The 22,447-nt window shown below is 41.2% G+C and overlaps 4 protein-coding genes across 6 annotated transcripts in view; 3 read left to right on the top strand and 1 right to left on the bottom strand.

The window, feature by feature from the left end:
* Positions 1-281: 281 nt before the first annotated feature.
* Positions 282-7,950, top strand: LOC136678176 (methylcrotonoyl-CoA carboxylase beta chain, mitochondrial-like). Its single transcript, XM_066656106.1, has 17 exons — positions 282-523; positions 1,476-1,542; positions 1,667-1,751; positions 1,864-1,965; positions 3,514-3,641; positions 3,891-4,003; positions 4,427-4,540; positions 4,648-4,712; positions 4,816-4,915; positions 5,175-5,270; positions 5,389-5,461; positions 5,547-5,623; positions 6,476-6,542; positions 6,650-6,806; positions 6,943-7,057; positions 7,156-7,241; positions 7,526-7,950. The coding sequence occupies exons 1-17, from the start codon at positions 380-382 to the stop codon at positions 7,641-7,643; spliced, it is 1,707 nt and encodes a 568-aa protein (XP_066512203.1). The 5' UTR covers positions 282-379; the 3' UTR covers positions 7,644-7,950.
* A 204-nt stretch (positions 7,951-8,154) lies between these two features.
* Positions 8,155-9,610, bottom strand: LOC136678177 (intraflagellar transport protein 25 homolog). Its single transcript, XM_066656107.1, has 5 exons — positions 9,388-9,610; positions 8,888-8,994; positions 8,675-8,743; positions 8,556-8,599; positions 8,155-8,463 (listed from the first exon to the last, which is right to left on the bottom strand). The coding sequence occupies exons 1-5, from the start codon at positions 9,477-9,479 to the stop codon at positions 8,371-8,373; spliced, it is 405 nt and encodes a 134-aa protein (XP_066512204.1). The 5' UTR covers positions 9,480-9,610; the 3' UTR covers positions 8,155-8,370.
* Positions 9,611-10,151: 541 nt separating this feature from the next.
* On the top strand, positions 10,152-15,466 carry LOC136678242 (survival motor neuron protein 1-like). Its single transcript, XM_066656215.1, has 9 exons — positions 10,152-10,343; positions 11,868-11,939; positions 12,050-12,169; positions 12,499-12,693; positions 13,305-13,463; positions 13,648-13,716; positions 14,135-14,245; positions 14,338-14,411; positions 15,362-15,466. Exons 1-8 carry the CDS (start codon positions 10,296-10,298, stop codon positions 14,389-14,391), a joined length of 828 nt encoding a protein of 275 aa, XP_066512312.1. The 5' UTR covers positions 10,152-10,295; the 3' UTR covers positions 14,392-14,411; positions 15,362-15,466.
* Positions 15,467-17,909: 2,443 nt separating this feature from the next.
* Positions 17,910-22,447, top strand: part of LOC136678133 (rhotekin-like) — a 93,696-nt gene continuing 89,158 nt past the window's right edge. For all 3 annotated transcript variants that reach the window (XM_066656012.1, XM_066656007.1, XM_066656011.1), the window contains exon 1: positions 17,910-18,292. In XM_066656012.1, coding sequence (XP_066512109.1) covers positions 18,182-18,292 — 111 coding nt within the window. In that variant the 5' untranslated portion in view covers positions 17,910-18,181. The remainder of the gene's footprint in view (positions 18,293-22,447) is intronic.

The raw sequence follows: 22,447 nt of genomic DNA, 5'->3' as shown, positions 1-22,447 counted from the left end.
GATGTGTTATTGTTTCCAATGTCAAATTTTTTAATAATTTCTGCTCTATGGCAGAAACACACACACACTTATATATACTTGTACTGAAAAAAAATTGGGTTCTTTATATTTTACGTGTATTTATATTAAGTGTAAAGTAAAATATATCTCCTATTGCACCTTTAAAGGGAGTAGTGTATTGTTGGTCAAGTCCAGCAGAAAGTGGGCTGCTCCTTTTTTGACAGTTCTCATAGGCTGATCTCTGGTAGGGCGTGGCTTCACCATCTATCCCGCCCCCTCGGGTTAGCATACACTTAAGTGTAGCGGCTGCTCGGTTACTGCTCTCCTGTACATTTCGGCTAAGATGCCTCATTAGAGTTGGAAATTTAGAGTTAACACAATGCTGCTGCAGTTAACACAAATGCTGACTCTAAGACCTGCGGTGTCCTTCCTCCGGAGCAGGAGCGCTGTTCTGAGGCTGTACCATGCTGATAAAGTGTCCTCTGTCGGCTCACAGGCGGATCTACAGTCCCCGGTTTATCAGGTATCTAACTTAAGGCCCAGACTCAAGCCACGGACTCGAGTAGAAGCGCTGAGCCCAGCAGAGCGCCACTCACCGGGGCGCTGTAATGCCCTTGGACGTTCGTCCTGCTAAATCTCGTGTAGAGGCACCATTTCAAACATGAATTAGCTGTAGCATTATACATTCAAGACAATGTTTTTACATCAGTTTAGTGAGCTAAGTTCATCCGCCCTTTCTGACTGTAAGGACATTTATTGGGATTTCTATGTGCACGTTTCGGGGGATAAAGCACACAAGAAATACACTACATTTGTTCTCTCTAAATACTATACAGTCATTGTTCATTTTATCATCTCTCGTCATACATGTCCATATTTTAGTTGTACGATTACAGACTGTAGTGCACCTGTGGCTCTGCTTATTTTGTTAGTCTTTTTCACCCTGTTCTTCAGAGGTCAGGTCAGGATCCTCACAGAGCAGGTATGATTTGGGTGGTGGATCATTCTCAGCACTGCATTGTATGAGTGGATCAGACGCAGCAGTGCTGCTAGAGTTTTTAAACATCTTACATTAATTTCATTGCTGGGCTGAGAATAGTTCACCAACCAGAAATATCCAGCCAGCATTGTCTTGTGCCCACTGATGATCACAAACTGTGCAGCAACAGATGAGCTACAAGGTGGGTCGGTGTGGGAGGTCGGTCTAATAAAGTAGGCAGGGAGTGCAGTGTTTAAAAACCCCAACAGCACTGCTGTGCCTGATCCACTCGTACCAGTCAACCAGAACACACACGCCACAACCACGCAGGTGTCACTGCAGCCTTAAGAATAATCCACCACAATAAATCTGCAACACATATGTTAGAATAACCAAACAAGTTTTAATTTCTGTCTCACGCTTATTTAATGCATGAAAGGTGTGTTTTTGTTAAAAGCATACTTTTCCTTTGGTAAAACTTCACCTGTCGCTGTAGGAGAACTATGAACGAATGCAAGCTCTAGTGAAGGAGCTGAAGGAGAGAGCAGAAAAAATCAAACTTGGTAAGATTCTGTTGTCTTCAGTATTACTATGAATCTTCAAACTTCTTTGAATCCTGCCTGGAGTTTTTGATACAGCCGTTATCATTAATGTGTATGTGTTTGCACATTACCTCTATTCACACAGGCGGAGGAGAAAGAGCAAGGAAACTACACACATCCAGAGGAAAACTCTTGCCCCGGGAACGAATTGATAAATTGCTAGACCCAGGGTAAACAATGCAACATGCAAAATGTTTTTAAAACCTGTTTGTTTGTTTTGATAGAATTGAATTGATAGTTATATTTATATTTATTGGCTTTGAATTGTGTATTTGGATTTAGTTCTCCATTTCTGGAGCTGTCCCAGTTTGCTGCTTACCAGTTATATGGCAATGAGGAGGTCCCTGCTGGAGGCATCATCACTGGCATTGGCAGAGTGTCTGGGTGAGGATGTGTTACCTTCTTCTGAAAGGAGGAAAATCCACCAATTTTTCAGAAATTCTCTATTATTGAATGGTGGAGATGTAAAATAAGCTTTTCAGAGAGGTTTTATGTAAAATGGTTTAATGTAGACATACGTTCTAACAGTGATTTCTCTACAGTGGTGTGGATAGGAACCAAGTGTATTAAAGGCTAAGCACCAGCTCTATGAAAGTGTCAAACAAATTAAATACAGTGTAATTTGAGTTCCTAACTTGTGTTTATTGATAGTCAGAAAACATGTTATTTCTTACTAATTCAAGGAATAAGGTTTAAAAGACCGTTTAAAAGACCCCCCCCCCCCAAACGGTGTTCGGAAACTCTAATAGGCGTCTTGCCTGTGACGTAGATGGTGGACAACAACTCTAGAAGTTTCACTTAATTTAATGCAAAGTGGCGAAAAGGTGTGTTGTTTTTGGCTGCAATCATTCAATGTACAGTGGGACATCTGTGCACAAATGGCCCAAAGATCCCAAAATATCCAGAAAATGGACTAAATTTTTCCACTTTAAACGGGCACTTTGGAAAGGACAATCCGCTCACTCCGTTATCTGTAGCTCATTTCACTGGCGCTTTTCCAACAATATGGGCATGTAAGGACACCAACGAAAGGTGTTCAAGAGCCTCTGTAACATGGAGGTAAACAGGGTAAGGACACTCACTTCGCCTGTTTTAGTTGGTGTTAGTTAACGTTAGCTTGACTTGCTAAACTCGGTGGCTCAGATTATACTCGGCTACGTAGCTGCATTACAGAGGTTTATAGTGTCGGATGAATTCGAGTTCGACTTCGATCACATTTACAAGAATAACGGTACCTCTAAATTTGAGTTTAGCTTATTGCTAGGCTATTGTCATGAATAATGTTGGTTATTTAGCTAGCTAGATACTGTCATAACAGTCACTCATAAAGGTGTTTTACCGCGGCGTTGTTCAGCTGTTGTCCACCAGTGACGTCACGGTTGCGTTTAAGAATTTCCGTAGCGAGCTCGGGTTTTTCCGTCAATTTAATAAAATTGTCAGTTTTAAAGCAAATTAGGCTGCTATTTTCATTTTAATTAATACTTATATATGTCAGTAACTAAAATAATGTGAAATATTCATGGAGGTCCTTAGCCAAGTGGTGCTTAGCCTTTAAGGTCTACAAAGCAAACATAGCCTTTTGCATTTTTTGCCTTTTTGCTGTTCAAAATAATCAGGGAACATACAAGTGTCTGCCAGATGTTACATGTAATGATAATACAAATTTAAATTAATGTTTCAAACATTCTGCAATATTTTTCTAATATAATAATAATAACATTCCAAAGGTTTTTAAAGCATTAAACTGTTCTAACATCAACTTTATTGTGGAATTGTTCTTATTTATTATTATTTTTAAATCAGTTGCTCATATCAAATAAATTTCACACGTAAAAATTTCACATTTTATAAGTAAATATGAACATCTTTAGTAGATGATGAAACACAGTCATCAAGAGTTTAGTAAATTCTCTTTGAACTTATATTTTTCAGGGTGGAATGTGTTATTGTTGCAAATGATGCGACTGTTAAAGGAGGAACTTACTATCCCATTACTGTAAAGAAGCACCTTCGTGCTCAAGAAATTGCACAGCAGAACCACTTGCCATGCATTTACCTGGGTGAGTCAGACGTTAACTTGATGTTTAAATGGGATGCAAATATATACAACCTTATCAGTCTACATTTTAAAATATTACTATTTGTTGTAGTACAATAAAATAAAATTAATTTAACTTTTTTTCAATATATTTCATAAAAACGAATTTTCATGTATTGTTTATTTATTGTGTCCGTTCCTCCACTGTGTAATTAGTTCAGTCTTCCACTTTATGTTCACTATATCTGTGTAAATAATGTTGTGAATGTAGTGGATTCTGGAGGGGCCAACTTGCCGAGGCAGGCTGACGTGTTCCCTGACAAAGATCACTTTGGACGCATTTTCTTCAACCAGGCACGTCTGTCCTCTGAGGGCATTGCGCAGGTAACCCATCTTCTGCTTGATTTCATATCATTTTATTTTTGCAGAAAGGGCTTTTGTCACATGCAGTTATGTTGTAACTCTGTTCTGTTTTCTGACATCATCTTTAATTTTGATAATCACATTGTACAACTTTATCTGACTCATGACTGTCTTTTCGGTGTGTTATCCCTGTGTCTGCATGGGTTTCCTCCGGGTGCTCCGGTTTCCTCCCACGGTCCAAAAACACACGTTGGTAGGTGGATTGACGTCTCAGTCCACAAGTGTGAATGAATGTGTGAGTGTGTGTTGCTCTGTGAAGGACTGGCGCTCCCTCCAGGGTGTATTCCCGCCTTGCGCCCAATGATTCCAGGTAGGCTCTGGACCCACCGCGCCCCTGAACTGGATAAGGGTTACAGATAATGAATGAATGACTGTCTTTTCCAGATTGCTGTAGTGATGGGATCTTGTACAGCAGGAGGTGCCTATGTCCCTGCCATGGCAGATGAGAGCATCATTGTGCGCAAACAAGGGACCATTTTCCTCGGTGGACCCCCACTGGTATGATGAATTACAGAGGGAACACTTAATCCACATCTGGGAAAACAGCACACAAAAACTTTAAAATATAAACCTGAGATTTTTGCTCCTTGTGTCATGTGTGGTAGGTCAAAGCTGCTACAGGGGAAGAGGTGTCTGCTGAAGACCTTGGGGGTGCAGACCTTCACTGCAGGTTCATTTAATATTTTTTAATTTTCTGTGTTGCCTTTTTAATGTAGCTTCTTAAAAATCAGTCAGTGTTAATCACCATCATCTCTTTTAAATTCCCCCTGCAGAAAATCTGGAGTAACTGATCACTATGCCTTAGACGACAACCATGCTCTTCATCTGGCAAGAAAAGCAGTGCGAAATTTGAACTACAGGAAGAAATTAGATGTACGTGATTTACCAGTATATCTAGATGAAAATGTAACACATGTTTGATCTACATGTATCACAATATTTTACTTTAAAAACAACACACAATTGGCAAGTGTTCCAGACACACAAACAGTACCTGCAAGGTTTCAGGAGTAATGTGATATAATTTATCAGTAGTAACAAAGCAAATATCCATAACAACAGACTTTTCTGTCAAAGTGCAGTATTTGCTGTAATCAGTCACCTGTCAGACGTTTATGTTAAATATTCCCAGGTTACTGTTGAACCTCCGGAGGCTCCCTTGTTCCCAGCCGATGAGCTCTATGGCATTGTGGGCGAAAACCTGAAACGGAATTTTGATGTAAAAGAGGTACTGTCAGTTTTTGTCTTGTCTTTGTAAGTCTTCCTCAAGTGCATCATTAATAAACCTAGTTCTTCTAAGGATTTACTGTATCTGGCATCGATTTCACGAGAACATTTAATTCCAGGTGATTGCTCGCATTGTGGATGGCAGTAAATTTGATGAATTCAAGGCATTCTATGGAGACACACTTGTTACAGGTACATGAATTTACACAACACGATTATTCATGATTTAAGAACTGTTTTAGTGTTTGATTGCAGTCTCTGCTTGTTTGTTTTCTAGGTTTCTCACGGATATTTGGTTATCCCGTGGGAATCATTGGCAATAATGGAGTCCTGTTCTCAGAATCAGCAAAGAAAGTGAGCTTAATGTTGCTTAATTCAGTGTATTGGACGTTTTTTTTTATTTTATTTTATCTTTCAAACCCTGCTACTAAAATGAGATTCTGCATTAGTGAGATGAGATTGGTTATGTCGACTTCACATGCAGTTCCCTTATACAGTGGAACCTCTACCTACGAACTTGATCCGTTCCGTGACCCGGTTCGTAAGTGGAAAAGTTCGTTTCTCGAGTCAATTTTCCCCATTTAAAATAATGGAAAAAAAATGAATGCGTTCCAGCCCCCACCCCGAAAGTCACCCTTTTTGCACGGATATATGTTTACAACACTCTCAAATTAGTAAAAAAATACATGCAGCATTACTAAAAATAAAAAAGAAATAGTGGTAACAGTAATAAAAAAGAAATAAAGTTTTAAGTGGTTACACATTGCTACCTTGAAGATGTGACGACTGGCTGGAGGAGTAACACAGGCACTGGCTGTATGACGGGAGGTGGGGGTGTGTGGAATAACGGAGAGTAGGCGGGTGAATGTGGGGAGACGAAGCATAGATACGGCTTAACTTAGCACGAATTTCGATGTCTGCTATTTACACTAATGCTAAATTGCTAAAGCTACAATTTGCTAATCTTAAAGCTCACTCAAGTCTGGGCGCTGGGAGACTCGACTATTGGGGTCAGGGGCCATTTCCAGCCGCCGGCTCGGGTTCGTTTCTAGAGTCATGGTTTGTTGGTGGAGGCAAAAAATATTCAAATGCCCGTTTCGTATCTTGGAAAGTTCGTTAGTAGAGGTTCCACTGTATAGTTATATAATATTATATAGATTATACTTTAGTTGTATGGCATATTTAGGAGTATTTTTCTGTTTCCAGGCAACTCATTTTATTGAGTTGTGCTCTCAGAGAAACATTCCACTGATCTTCCTGCAGAACATCACAGGTAAATATTGGTTATTTTTGAGAAATGATACAGGTCACGTTTCACCAGCTGCTGCCATTGTATATACCTAAGCATAACGTAAACTCCTGTTGTGTATTCTGTTACAGGATTTATGGTGGGGAGAGAGTATGAGGCTGGAGGCATTGCTAAAGATGGTGCCAAGATGGTGACTGCTGTGGCCTGTGCCAATGTGCCTAAGATCACTGTAATAATCGGAGGATCCTATGGCGCAGGAAACTATGGAATGTGTGGTAGAGCCTACAGGTGCTGTATGTCATTAGTCATTTCAGATCTAACAAATAATGCCTTACTTTTACATTTTTGAGGATCTTTTATTATGTCGTGTATTCCAATATTGTTTCACATCTCATATCCATTGTTTTTTGGATCTCTCCTCTAGTCCCCGATTCCTGTTTATGTGGCCAAATGCACGTATCTCTGTGATGGGAGGAGAGCAAGCAGCAAATGTTCTGGCCACTGTCGCTAAAGACCAGAAAGCCAGGGAAGGGAAAGAGGTAAGAATAAGCAACTTTTCACGTCCAGATTCAGGAACGTCTTTTCTAACGTACTACTTGTCAACCTGTAATTTTTCTTAATGCAAATGTTGCTCTAGTTCACAGCAGAACAGGAGGCAGCTTTGAAGGAGCCGATTATTAAACGGTTTGAGGAAGAAGGAAGCCCATACTACTCCAGTGCCAGGTAAACTGTAGTGTACACAATGGATATAGCTCTACAAGGTGACATACAGAATAAGTGCAGTTTTACTCTTGGTCTTTGCACCACCTGTGTATGGCTTTTGCCCACCATGTACTTTGATGCATTATAAATTAAAGTAAAAATGACCCAAGAGTTATGAGACCAAGATGTAAAAGCTCTAAGTATTTGCCTGCTCCATTCCATCGCTGTTGTTTTGTATTGCATTGTTTCATTATTGTATGTTTCAAAGTCTTTAATATTATGTTCCTCATTTCCTGTGCAATCAGACTGTGGGATGATGGAATTATCGACCCTGCAGACACTCGCCTGGTCCTGGGTCTCAGCTTAAGCACCGCTCTCAATGCTCCCACAAAAAAGACTCACTTTGGTGTCTTTAGAATGTGAAGATACACTATACCATTTAGCCTGTTCCTGGGGAGTAGATCATTGTATTTAATGGCGAAGGAGTTGAAGAGTAACTTTATATCATGGACAGAGTGCTATTTTGTTTCTGTAGCTGTTTTTAACATGAACAGTAAAATGACTACAACACTTGTATTCGCTACATCTTTTCAGAGGTTGTTTCTACTTGAAAAGTGACTGTACACATTGAGAGGAAATATTTGACTTAAATACTAAGCACCAGCTATAGGAAAGTGTCAAACAAATAAATACAGTGGAATTTGAGTTTCTTAACTTGTGTTTATTTATAGTCATGGAGGTCCATTAAGTGGTGCTTAGCCTTTAAAAGCAAAGTTCTTAAAGCTACATGAGGCTTTACACCAAGACAAGTGACATCAACATACATATCTACGGTATTTATGCACATGCACATGAACATATACCCGTAGACTTGTTCTAAGCGATGTCAGCGGTCATGTAGCCTTCTTTGTGGCCTTTGGATCTTGCTATGAATAAAACCCCTTAAAAGCTTATATTAATCCGTGAAACTGTCTTTGTTTTAAACTTTTATTCAATACAAAAAATCTGCTAGTTGCTTTCATATAAATACAATCTACATCTAGTTATTATACATTTACTTATTTATATATAAACATGCTGTACAGATGAGGGAGGGTGGTGGGGGGGGGATGAGTACTGGTGGAAAAACAGAATTAGATTTTCTAAGGTTTCAGGCCTGCACACCCACTTTGTGCACAGAGACAAAATGGTCATATCCAGAGGTAATGAGGAACCGCAGGTGTGTTGCAGTGGAACCGTCAAGCTGCAGAACATACAGAGAGATGATGCATGTTTGTGTTTCAAGACAATCCGCTTTGGCAGTTAATACTGAGAAGTGAAGGAAGATTAACTCACTGGTATGTCGTTGGTTTGTAGACTGTTCTCGGTCTGTTCAAATTCTGAAACAAAAGTGTACCACAGTCAACATCTCTTCAGTGCACAAGCACATGGGAAATTAGAGAACGAGCTCCTACCTTTTTCTGCCACAACTTCAAACTTTTCAGCCACTTCCAGGGTGTTCTTCTCTATCCGTAAACCTTTTACTGTTTTATATATTCAGGGGGTGTTGGATAATGAAATCAGTGAAATACAGCAGGTTACTGTAAATATAGTATCAGCCACAGATGCTGGCAAAGTGAAACTACTGTAAAGAACTCTAGGAAAGTGTACACAGGGTTGGGTCTTACCATTAAAACTGTGAACAGAGATTAGTGATACTTTCATGTTATCAGGGAATCGGATGATGAACTCCTGAGGAAACATACCCGTGGAGAGCCAGAATGTCTCAGTCTTTCTGCAGAGGAAGAGCAGAGTTTAGTTTAGTGCAAAGAAACGTTAAGGGAACTGTAGACGCTCAGTTATGAGCACGGCGTGTACAGACTTCATATAAGAGCATGGACCACCACTCATGAACCTAACCACCATGCCTACTGCCAAGCGTCGGCTGGAGAAGTATAAATCCCCTAGCACTGCGCTGTGAAGCAGTAGAACTGTGTTCTCTGGTGTAATGAGAATCATTCACTACATCTAGGAGCAGTCGGTGTGGGGTCCAATACCAGTGGCTAAATTACCTGACCTCACTAATGTTCTCCAGAATGAATGCCATCCAGTCCTCACAGATATTAGTGCAAAGCCTTCCCACGCACCATTTTAGTTAATATTCCTTACTTCGTGAAGAAATACTCACCCGTCAGTGATGTTTTCCGGAGGGTGAGCTTCATCGTTAGACGAAGCCAACACGACTTGGGCCCCGAACGCGTTTAAAGCGGTGTTTATCATGTCCGGTTTAACTTTTATTCTTTTTTTTTTTTACCGTAGAAAATACACGGAGTCTGGAGGTAATACTGCGAAAGGGTTTTAGACAGAGACTACAACCAAGCAACGTGTTGCCCAGCAGCCGTTCACCCGGCTGTATCTCAAACCGCTTCATGTTCCTTATGTAGAGCACTATTTAGGCTGTGAAATGACACTTTATATGCGTATACTCTGTGCTGCATGAAAAATCACATTCAATTTCATTTGACATAAATGTCCGTTTAAATCTTACATACTGTATTAATTTTTAAATGAAATATGCTTTAAAACATGATTTAAAACAAACAAAGATTAACTGTAAGCTTAGGGTGACCAGACGCCCTCTTTTACCCGGACATGTCCTCTTTTTTTTTAATTAAAAAAATGTCCGGACGGAATTTCACAAACGTCCGGGATTTTGTTTTTCTACAGTTTACATAGAATTTAGAGAAGCGTTTCGTTCACAAACTAGTCCCGACCTCCCCTACTCCGTTTGGTTCGCTTGAGTGAGAAGGGGGCGTGGCGAAGTAGCCTAAAATCTTCTGATTGGACGGTCTGACTGCAGAGCTACCGTCATTGGTCGATAACCTTCTCTGTAAACATTGAATTGGTCAGTCTGCACGTCAGTAGTCGTCCATCCAGTCCAGTGCACTTCATAGGGCGTAGGGTGTAGGGAGCTATTTGAGACTTCAGCCGTGTCTCTTCCGTCGCGCGCTGAGAGCGTCATTTCAGCGGGGTATGCTGTGCCAGGCCGGTGGTCTGTCGTTGGTGTGTTAGTGAGTTGGTTTTTGAGGAGATTTCATGGCAAATGGAACGAATGAAGTGGTGTTTTGTCGCGGAACCGGACAAGTGAGTATAGGTGGAGTGCCCTGGCTTAATAAGTTTAATCCTGATTCACACACCCACAGAGCGCCTTTAATTCCACATCGCTGTGGACCTCATTGAGCTTGGGCTTTGTTAGCTAATATCACCCGAGGAATTGTTTGGGTTTTCAAAGATTTCTAGCGCGAAGAACTTACAAACAACGTTTGTAATATTTAAAAACGAGCACTCAGTTTGTGGACAGTCGTACACAGAAGTTGGACGCCTCTGGTCCAGTATAAGTTTGGGTTGAGTATCTCGGTACAGCCAGATAACGTTAACCCAAAGTAAAGTTTGTCCAGTAGGTAAAGAGCTGAGGGACTTTTCTCTTGTACAGTGCTCAGATCTGGGCTTAAGTTATCTGGCTAACCGAGAAATCATTACTTGGGAACTTATGGAACATGCTATACTGTATATGTTTGGTAGATGTTTTTATGTAGATGATTTGCCACGATTTGATACAGTTTTTTTTAAGGTAGAATATATAGAGAAAGTAATTGTGGATGACATGGTGCTGCCACACTTCCTCGGGGTCTTAGGTGCAATCTTTGCCTTGGTCCACTGTCTGTGAGGAGTTACTGTGTGTGTCAGAGTGAGTGATGTCCTGGGTGGGTGTTGACCACAGGTGTGAGTGTGTGATGCCCTCTGATGGACTGTCCAGGGTGTGTTCCTGCCTTGTGGCCTATTATTCCAACAATAATGATCAGAATAAAACAGTTATAGAAATGTTTATATTAATTATGACTGTTGGAGTTATGCTGAAAGTCGCCAATATTAATATTTCAAATTAAGATGCATTTTAAATTAACTTAAAACACATACGTTTAAGAAATGAAAGTGTTATTGAGTAGTCTGAGGGAGGCGAGGTGGAGCAGCAGGTTAGTGTCGCAGTCACACAGCTCCAGGGACCTGGAGGTTGTGGGTTCGAGTCCAGCTCCGGGTGACTGTCTGTGAGGAGTGTGGTGTGTTTTCCCTGTGTCTGCGTGGGTTTCCTCCGGGTGACTGTCTGTGAGGAGTGTGGTGTGTTTTCCCTGTGTCTGCGTGGGTTTCCTCCGGGTGACTGTCTGTGAGGAGTGTGGTGTGTTCTCCCCGTGTCTGCGTGGGTTTCCTCCCATGGTCCAAAAACACATGTTGGTAGGTGGATTGGTGACTCAAAAAGTGTCCGTGGGTGTGTGTGTGTGTTGGCCTGTGAAGAACTGGCGCCTCCTCCAGTGTGTATTCCCGCTTTGCGCCCAGTGATTCCGGGTAGACTCCGGACCCACCGCGACCCTGAACTAGATGAGGGCTTACAGACAGCGAATGAATGAATGTATAGTCTGACAAAACAAGTCAACCCTGTTACTTTTTGAAGCCTTGTAAACAAATGAAGTACTGTTTTTGATACTGATTTATTTATGTGTTTATTCTGAAAGAGTTAAAAGGACCAGCTTAAACAGAACTGAATTGTGAAACAATGTAACTGTATGGTCATTTGACATGCATGTCTTTTTATTGTTGTGGTCTGTTCTTTAGAGTGACGATTCAGACATTTGGGATGACACTGCATTGATAAAAGCCTATGATAAAGCGGTTGCATCCTTCAAGGTAACCCTTCACTCTCATCTCTTCCTCCTAAATACAGCAAATGATTGTGATAAATGTTTCTTTGTGTTACAGATTGTCTGGAACGTGTCTAGTTTTCTCTTCTTTTCCAGAACGCACTGAAAGGGGAGGAGGATATGGCTCCACCTAAGAAAGAGAAGCCTGGCAATAAACGAAAAAATAACAAAAAGAACAAATGTAGAAAGAGATGTAACACATCCCCTGACAGAGAGGTAATTCCAACAGCGCAGACACCTCCAGTGTTGTACTAGGACTGTGCCCTGGTACCCAAGGACTCAGAGAAGGCCTTGAGGTGTCTGTTCAAATCAAAGTCTTTCACACTAAGAGCACTGTTGGTGAAGTAATCCATACACGTCTCAAAATATCAACATTAACCTCAAGGATTTCCGGTCCTATGTTTTTATAAAAACAAGCTTCACCTGGTTAATTTTGGTTTATTAAGTTTTTGGATACTGGAAAATCATACTTATTAAAACATATGTCCCTGTGTTCTACGCTAACTCATTATTCCAAAAGTAATCAGTTGCTTAATGTCTTTCAGTGGAAAGTTGGGGATTCCTGTTATGCCTATTGGTCTGAGGACGGAAATCTTTATGCTGCTACTATCTCCTCAATCGAGCTGGATAAGGGCACCTGCGTTGTGTTTTACACAGAATATGGAAACGAGGAGGAGCAGAACCTCAACGATCTTCTATCAGATCTCGAAGATTTGGACGAGGAAGTGAAAAAAACAGATGTATGTGGCACACTTACTGATTTTGTGTGTGAAAGAAAAGGTGAAAGTGCTTATTGTTGCTGTCTGAAAACACCTTCTATCCCTATTTTTGATGGTTTGATGGTAGTTTTTGACATGACTTTGAGTGTAAGATTTAGGATGAGTGTAAGATGAATGGTTTAAGGAAAAAATCTGTGTTGAAGGCTAAGCACCACTTAATGGACCTCCATGAATATTTAACATTATTTTAGTTACTGACATATATAAGTATTAATTAAAATGAAAATAGCAGCTTAATTTGCTTTAAAACTGACAGCACTGATTGCATTAAATTAAGTGCGACTTCTAGAGTTGTTGTCCACCATCTACGTCACAGGCAAGACGCCTATTAGAGTTTCCGAATAAACCTTATTCCTTGAATTAGTACGAAATACCATGTTTTCTGACTATAAATAAACACAAGTTAGGAACTCAAATTCCACTGTATTTACTTGTTTGACACTTTCATAGAGCTGGTGCTTAGCCTTTAACTTCCAAAAAAAAAAGGTTTGTTATTTGACCTTGTCATGGAAAGTAACAGTTTTGGAGATAAATGTTTGGTTAACAGGAGACTTTAACTGTCTAAATTGCAGGTTAAAGAGTCTACAACTGAGGAGAGTGATACATCATCTGCTCCCCACCAGTCCCATCAACAGAAACAGAAACCTAAAGGCAAAGCTCCAATGGGACCTCCTCCCATGTGGGGTCCTGGCTTTCCCCCTGGCCCCCCCTCTGGACCTCACTTCAGAATGGTGAGTAAATGGTGTTTATTAGGTGTGGTTTGTGCTTTAATTGCAAAACCCCTGTAGCAGTGTTACAAAATTATTTGTTGAACACTATTTAAATTTCCTTTGTTCAATTTAACAGTGAGGAGAGGTTTAATTTTGGTTTTGTACACAATACATAGCCATGTTTTAAAGACCATGTTCTTCTCAGTCTGACAGAAGAAGAGACCCTGGACCTGCCTTCCCTGGCTGGCCCCCAATGATTCCTCCTGGACCACCGGTGAGACAACATTTGCTAAGCTCTTATAACTGACAGTCACTTCCCTGATCCAAAATCTTTTCTCACCCCAGTATTTTGGGGTCTGCACGGGTTTCCTCCCATGGTCCAAAAACACGTCGGTAGGTGGATTGGCTAATCAAAAGTGTCTCAGAGGTTTGTGTGAGTGTGTATCACCCTGCGAAGGACTGGCGCCCCCTCCAGGATGTTTTCCGCCTTGCACCCAATGATTTTGGGTAGACTCCGGATCCACTGCGACCCTGAACTGGATAAGCGCTTACAGACAATGAATGAATGAATGATCGATCTAGTCTCTTCTAGGTCCAGCCCATTCACTATGGGCTATAATGGGTCTTGGGTACATTAGGGCTCACTTTAAAAATGTAAGTTTCCAAGTAAAACCTTTTCACTTTTGGTCTAGATGATCCCACCGCCGCCACCAGTGAGTCCAGATATGTTGGAGGATGATGAGGCCTTAGGCAGCATGCTGATATCATGGTACATGAGTGGTTACCACACTGGATATTACTTGGTAAGGTTAGAGAATATTATGACATTAACTTAAGTTTTTTCTCAGTTACATTAAAGTTATGAAATTTTTAAAAATCACTTGGTGTCTTTCAGGGCTTGAAACAAGGTCGCAAAGAGGCTGCTGCAAAGAAGCCTTATCACAAATGAGGCCATTCAAATTTCATCTGGTAAATCTATTAAATGTGTATTTGGCTGAATACAGTGCCGCCTTTCATTTTTATGATTCAGGAATATCTTGCGTTCAATAAATTTTAAATGATACTCTAGACTGTAAATAGACTATGAAACAGATTATAATATATTTATAGTAATGTTATCAGTTCAAATGTATTTACCACTGTTTTAAAATGCAACTCAGATGAATGTTCATATGACACTGTTCTCAGTCATTATGCAGTCCTCTTTTACAAAGAGAGAATTACCTTTTTCTTTTTTTTTAACCTTCTTCAACGTATAGAGTGAAATTATGAATTTAAAGAACCCTAATATAATTTTAGGGTTTTTATTTGTTTTATATTAAACTGCTAATTTAAACTTTGACAACTTGTTTGACTGGGAGGCACAGTGGTGCAGCAGGTAGTGTCGCAGTCACACAGCTCCAGGGACCTGTGAGGAGCGTGGTGTGTTCTCCCTGTGTCCGTGTGGGTTTCCTCCGGGTGACTGTCTGTGAGGAGTGTGGTGTGTTCTCCCTGTGTCCGTGTGGGTTTCCTCCGGGTGACTGTCTGTGAGGAGTGTGGTGTGTTCTCCCTGTGTCCTTGTGGGTTTCCTCCGGGTGACTGTCTGTGAGGAGTTGGTGTGTTCTCCCTTTGTCCGCGTGGGTTTCCTCCGGGTGCTCCGGTTTACTCCCACAGTCCAAAAACACATGTTGGTAGCTGGATTGGCGACTCAAAAGTGTCCGTAGGTGAGTGTGTGTGTTGCCCTGTGAAGGACTGGCGTCCCCTCCAGGGTGTATTCCTGTCTTGCGCCCAATGATTCCAGGTAGGCTCTGGACCCACCGCGACCCTGAAATATCATTTGATTAGTGAAAGTCCACTGAGAATTTTTCTACAATTCAGTGTGGCATTTTTCAGCTTGTTGCATATCACTGAAATTGTCTGTTTTGTTTTTTCTTCCACAGGTTAAAATTTCTTCCAGTGTGTCTCCAGTGGAAGGATCGCCACAGAATTCTTTTCCATTTCATGTTTTGTATTCTTTGTACATAAATGAATTAAAAAGCTGTTATGTTTTTCACGTCTTTTTGTTTTTACTATTTTCACTTATGATGCACAGTGATGGAGTCCAGTCTCAGTTGAGACAAGGTTGTGGATGCACAGGAAATTAGTTTTATAGCAGTTACAGACTGATGAATGACTGAATTAATTAAAATAGAGATACATCATCTTTAATATGACAAGAGACATGAAGTAACAAGGGAGAAAATTCCTGCTTTAATTTTCCATCAACTTTAACTGCAATCTACCCATAACTTTGGTTTTGAAGAAATCAGTTTTAAAGGTGCTATGCTACAACAGTTGTTTCTAGCAAATTAGTGGACAAAACATATTCCTGTAAGTAAGCAGTATTTTAGTACAAATTTACGTTTTACATATTTTCAGGGATCTGTGTCTTTTGTGACTAGCTTCAGTCGGGTACAAATGTGTGGGCACATGTTTTGTAGCTTTTCCAAATTAAAAAGCAAACAGTGTCTTATATTTCTGTTTTCTACCAGTGGAAATTATAATGAAGGTATTGAAACTATGAAATATGACCTGGAATTATGCTGAGAGAAAAACAGCTTATAATTTTTTCAAATAAAAGGTAACTGCTGTTAAAAGTTACAGTTCCCTGTCGATGTGAACTTTTCACAGTTGTGTCATGACTTATCCACTGTTTCTCTATGGGACTGAAACTGGTTGAGAACTGATCTCTCTGTCACACATTCATTAACATTTAAATACTTGTCAGCAGGGGTTATTGATTCTGGACACTGAAGTGTATTGTGTTAAGCACCAGGCCTCTGCCTCCACTGCTCGGTGGAGCTCTGTGCTTAGATCAGCAGCCTCGGTCAAATCTGGCTGTTTCTGTTTTTTCAACTTTAAGTTTGTTTTGTTTTTTTTCTTTAACTCAGAGAAGAGAAATGAAGTAGTTTAGGGAGGGGTGGGGGGTGATGAGCTCTCGCCCCTCGCCTCCGTCGTATGCTTAGCTGAACCTATGTGTGCTTTTAGGTCCTTTACACCTTTATTTGCTACACAAAACATGGGAATTTCTTTTTTAATTCATCCGAGAACTTACATTTACGTTTCGGCATAGCTGCTCGAGATGAGGGTAGGTACATGAGTTTGCTTAACGTTAACAAGGACTACTGACGTGCAGACTGACCAATTAAATGTTTACAGAGAAGGGTATCGACCAATAACGGTAGCCCTACAGTCAGACCGTCCAATCAGAAGACTTTAGGCTACTTCACTACGCCCCCTTCTCACTCAAGCGAACCAATCGGAGTAGGAGAGGGCGGGACTAGTTTGTGAACGAAACTTCTCGAAGTTCTATGTAAACTCTAGAAAAACAAAATCCCGGACGTTTGTGAAATTCTGTCCGGACATTTTTTTAAGTCTAAAAATGAGGACATGTCCGGGTAAAAGAGGATGTCTGGGTCACCCTAATATTTTAACCAGTCTCAGATAGCGAAACAGCTACACTTTTTTTAATATTCACATTTGTGTCCATTCTGTCCATCAGGAATATAGGTTGATATTTTTATGTTGTTGGATGTAAATGTTTTTTAGCGTTTCAACATGTCCTACTCTTTTAACTGCCCTCCTGTGAGTAATCTGAGATAAACTAGTGCTGCTTTTCAGCTTCACTCTCCCATTCCTCCTAATCAGATCATTCAGGGGGATGAAGAAAGCCCCAGGGAGAAGAGAGATTAGCACGTCTGAAACTGCAGAATTTACCAATGGGTTTTAAGAACGACAGAAATAGCTTTGAAAAAAATGACACATATTTGAAAACGTTAGGAGAAAGCATTTTTCGTTTCGGACGCATTGAAAATCTAGCACCCTTGAAGTCTGTTCTTGAAGCCTACCTGGAATCACTGGGCGCAAGGCAGAAATACACCCTGCAGGGGGCGCCAGTCCTTCACAGGGCAACACAGACACACTTTTGAGTTGACAATCCACCTACCAATGTGTGATTTTGGACTGTGGGAGGAAACCTACGCAGACACTGGGAAAGCACACCACACTCCTCACAGACAGTCACCCGGAGCAGGAATCGAACCCACAACCTCCAGGCCCCTGGAGCTGTGTGACTGCGACACTACCTGCTGCGCCACCGTGCCGCCCACCTTCCAGGGTGTAATTCAGTTGTACAGCACTCTGCACTGAAATCAAGGAGAAGGGAGAGGGACTGGTTTCCTATGCCTACAAAAGTTACAAAGTGCAGTTTCTGCAGTGCTGAGTCCAGAGTAGCAATGACAGAAGCTCTGTTCACCCTATTACAAGTGAGGGAAGCATTACAACCTTGCAGATTTCATCCCTGTCACATTCATTTCCCTAACAGTGCAGCAGCTGAACACGTGTTGCTGTGGAGAAGCGTCACCACCAGAGGTCGCACTTCAGCTCTCTGAAATAAAACGTCTGCATCACAACGGGGTTGTACTGAAAGACTCATAAACACACAAGCACACACACACACACATACACACACCGTGTCGGTTGTGGTCGTCTGTCTGATGCCAGACCATAGGGAACGACTCTTCAAAAAAAAAAACTCTGCTGTGGCCTTGTAAGAGAAAGAGAGTCGCCACTCATCGCTGCGTTTGGAAAAGACATCTCTCCTAAACTTCCCAACACTTCACAGCCGTGCCCCGAGAGAGCGAGAGGGACAGGGGGAGTTTGGAGAGTTTCTTCGGGAGACTGGAGGTCTTTTGGAGTGGTCTTGGCTTTGGTTTTTAAGGATGTTTTGCAGAAATCAGTCGGCGAGGGCCACCGTGGCCCGGGGCTCGGCTCTGGAGATGGAGATCCGCCGAGGGAGGTTCAGACACAGTGTTTTCATGGACACGCCGCAGGTAAGATTCACCTCCACGGCTTTATCTGAGAGACCGCAGTGGGCTTCCACCTCCGTATCCCAAACCGTTCCACCTTAAATAGTACAGCATTTGACCTGCTGCGTATTTTAAGGTGGAACGGATAATTTAAAAAGCATTATTCTTTAGTCAGTCATGAAAATGTTGGGGAATCTCTGCTCAAACAGTGGAAACATAGTGAAGGAAGGCTTAAATATCTTTAACGTGGCTTTTGTTTGGGCAGTTTTAGGGCAAAATATGTAATTTATTTAACCGAATGTATTAAGAAAACTTAATAAAATGTTATATAATGTTCCTTAAGACAGAAGTCGCAGCAATGAATTATAAATCTAATATATGTGGTAGATTTAAGGTGTTTATAACCTCTGGATACAGAGGTTTATTTACAGAGACAGTGGGGTCTGACAGACGTGTGTGTTTTTAAATAAATGCTATTTACCATATCATTATTATGGAGAAAACCTGATTGTTATTACTATTATATAATAGAGGCCTGTTAGTCACTGTTTTAGTTTTGATTTGTTTTGTTGCTGTGGAATAGAGAGAGATTTGCCTGGAGAGAATGGGCTTAGTTCAGGGGAAGTCTGTAACTAACCACTAATTATTTTTATACAGCTGCCTTCAATGAGCAATGGAAAGTAGTGTGTGTCACTGGTGATTATTACATTTCTGTGTGAAGTATGCTTCGTAGGACTTTAAAGACCCTTGCTACTGAAGCTCAAGTGTTTGACCTTGTTCTCATGTCTCTGTGGCATACGCTAGAAGAGCTATCAGGAGATTATAAGATGTGTTTATTTAATTTGTGGATTTACTGCTATTTTACCATTGTCCACAAACTTTAGTGTAATTTTGGATAGAGATTAAAACAGCCGCTGGTTCCTATTTCCACTGTTGTAAGTCATTTCTGTGGGTGAGTTTCTCTACAGTGTGCCAGTTTTTACTTAACTCTTTTACGTTAACATGTTTTACATCACTGTAAAACATTATAAAAAGGAAGTGTCGCAGTCAAACAGCTCCCGGGACCTGGAGGTTGTGGGTTCGATTCCTGCTCCGGGTGACTGTCTGTGAGGAGTGTGGTGTGTTCTCCCTGTGTCTGTGTGGGTTTCCTCCGGGTGACTGTCTGTGAGGAGTGTGGTGTGTTCTCTCTGTGTCTGTGTGGGTTTCCTCCGGGTGACTGTCTGTGAGGAGTGTGGTGTGTTCTCTCTGTGTCTGTGTGGGTTTCCTCCGGGTGACTGTCTGTGAGGAGTGTGGTGTGTTCTCTCTGTGTCTGTGTGGGTTTCCTCCGGGTGACTGTGTGTGAGGAGTGTGGTGTGTTCTCTCTGTGTCTGTGTGGGTTTCCTCCGGGTGCTCCGGTTTCCTCCCACAGTCCAAAAACACGTTGGTAGGTGGACTGGCGACTCTAAAGTGCCCGTAGATGTGAGTGAATGTGTGACTGTGTGTTGCCCTGTGAAGGACTGGCACCCCCTCCAGGGTGTATTCTCGCCTTGTGCCCAATGATTCCAGGTAGGCTCCGACCCTGAACTGGATAAGCGGTTACAGATAATGAATGAATGATTTTGCAAACCTCTTAAACTGTAGTAGAAGTCTTCATCACACTGAACCTGAGCGCTGCCTTCCAATCTCGCCTCTAATTCACTTCCTCATCCAATATTCATGTGTTTTCATTCAAGCCATTTTTTCCCTTGTGAACAATGTCACACAGGTCTCTGCTGTTCTGTTTCTAATGGATATTGTACCCTATCACCTTTCCCCAAATCGAAGATAACAGGTTAACTGTCACACTCTTTCTGTACCTTTCAGTAATTCAGATCGGATAAATCCTATGCCAGGTCTTTGAAGGGGATCTTTTTACCCTGTGCAGGTAAAGCAGGGATTCAGAGTCAATAGACTGACTGACCTAATTGAGCTTCACAATGCCAGGTTGTGTAAACCAGGCTCAGATTGCCACAGAAAAACAGCAAGGAAGTGAAACGGTCCAGTCATGAATTAATGGAGATGCTTGGCTGCCTTCACTAATGTTAAAGGGAGGGTCTGGCCTACTAACTACACTGTGAATATGTTATTTGTCAGGTTATTGTTGAGTAAGATACATTACATCTAAATCCCTATTAGGGCTGGACAATAATTCAATACCAATATATATCACAATATAAAGTGTTTCAATAGCAATAATGATTTTGAACACATTTTCAAAACTTCAATATACAGTATTTATATTGTCTGTCACTAATTGACGGTAATTACAGGGCGCTGCCGTTGATTGTCATGTCTCTTGTTTGATCTTATAATGTTCATATTGATATCGGTATTATATCGTAGCGATCAAAATTAAGAAATATATCATGATATACATTTTCTTTGGTCGTATCATCCAGCCTTAATCCCTATTCATACGGGTTCAGTTTAAAATGTAGAGGTGGGGTTTGGTATGTTACCGTTATAGGTCAAGAACTTCCTCATCATTGTGCACCACACAACTCCTGAGGTTTACCACCAGCTTGAATGACCCCCTGATTTGACATCACTAAATGCCTCCAGCAGCGCCTTCGATACTTGAGAAAAACCACAAGAAACTCCCTTTCCACAGTATTTTTACACACACCTCGTTTCACACAGAACATTCACAGGGTTAATACTACAGCTTGTATTTAGTGGAGAAAACCTGACACTGCACAATCTGTTAAACTAAATAGGGCTCAAATCATGCTGCAGTTAGGAATCTAAAAGTGAAGTATTTCTTTAAAAGTGAAGTTGTCGTTTTCGAGTCATGATCCTGTAAAATGATGTATTCCTCCATGATTTTCATATCCACCTGGATTTTCAGGATCCTCTCTTTTAGAACTCTGTTAAATCAGAACACGGCATCCTGCCCGATTTCCCATATGTGTGTATTTTTGCATTCCTCTTGGTCTCCCTGCTGTCCTGCTCCTCCGCCACTTCTGTTTCTCTCTGCTGTCCCTCACAGGATGGTTTCAGCATCCAGACATCCACATAAAACATCTGTGTTTTGTCTCTTTCCTCCTGTTTTTTTCCCCAGTGATATCTTTTCCAGGACAGTGGTTTGTCATTTTTAAAGGTTATGCATTGTATATATGGATTGTTAGTTTTCAGTTCAGTTTTCTCTTTTTTTCAAAACTCAATTTTACCAGATCATTGATCAAAATAACCCTCAGACTTGGTACAGTAGTTTGTGACAGCTCAGAGGTGGTGTCGTACATTACAAACAGAGCTTGTGCAGTGAGGAGGCTGGGAAAGCAGGTCAGTTAAGCGGCTATTCTTGTTTGAGTTTTGGTTTTGCTAAAGAAACCTCTCTGAAGTTTAAGATGGACCGTGTCTTCAGGCTTGACTTATTGAACAGACCGTTCACAGACCTGAGTTGTGATAGTTGGCTTCAAGAGCAGAGCACATAGCAACATACCAAGCTATTTTTTTCTTTGTAAATGTTTGGGCTATTTTTTGGTTCAGTATGTGGTCCATAAAACCACACTTGCCGCCCATTGAAGCCCTCCTCTAGGTTTGGAGGAGGAACTGGAGGAAGTGGTTGGATGTGATGGATACACTGGACACACCCATTCAGCCACACTCCCATACCGCCTGCTCGTTTCCCAACAATCTGCCCAATATAGACACATGCATGCGTTTATCCTGGCCATTGTGTATTTGCTCAAAAGACCCTACACATTCACAACACTTCCAGTAAGCGTTCCTTTGAAATGTTAGAACCAGGCTCTCATTTTTTCAGTGCCCTGAAACATTTATGTTAGTTTTCTGCAGATTTGTGTGTGTTGTTTTCATTTTGTATCTAAGCGTTCTCATTGGGTTATTCAGCAAACGTCTTTAAGCGCGTTCTCACGCCTCCCAGCGCTTCTTCAGGGCTGTTTTGTGTCTCTTCACTAGATTCTTTCACAGGACTGGGCCATGTGGAAATAATACATGTGGTTTGGCACTTGAAATTGTTGAGGTTTTTCTAAGAAGTTGTTGACACGTCTGCTGCCGTACTGACTTCATATAAAGACCCTACACCCCTACAAGAGCAAGTGCTAACTCTCAAGAAAATGTACTGTATGTTTAAATTGATTTTTATCTCTCGCATCAGTCTGGCTGTGTTTTTGTTGTTTAACTTGCCATTGATTCTTC

This window comes from Hoplias malabaricus, chromosome Y (assembly GCF_029633855.1).
Source record: "Hoplias malabaricus isolate fHopMal1 chromosome Y, fHopMal1.hap1, whole genome shotgun sequence".
Classification (NCBI taxonomy): Eukaryota; Metazoa; Chordata; class Actinopteri; order Characiformes; family Erythrinidae; genus Hoplias; species Hoplias malabaricus.
The sequence above is the reverse complement of the archived record's forward strand: the minus strand, read 5'-3'. Positions and strand labels throughout refer to the sequence as shown.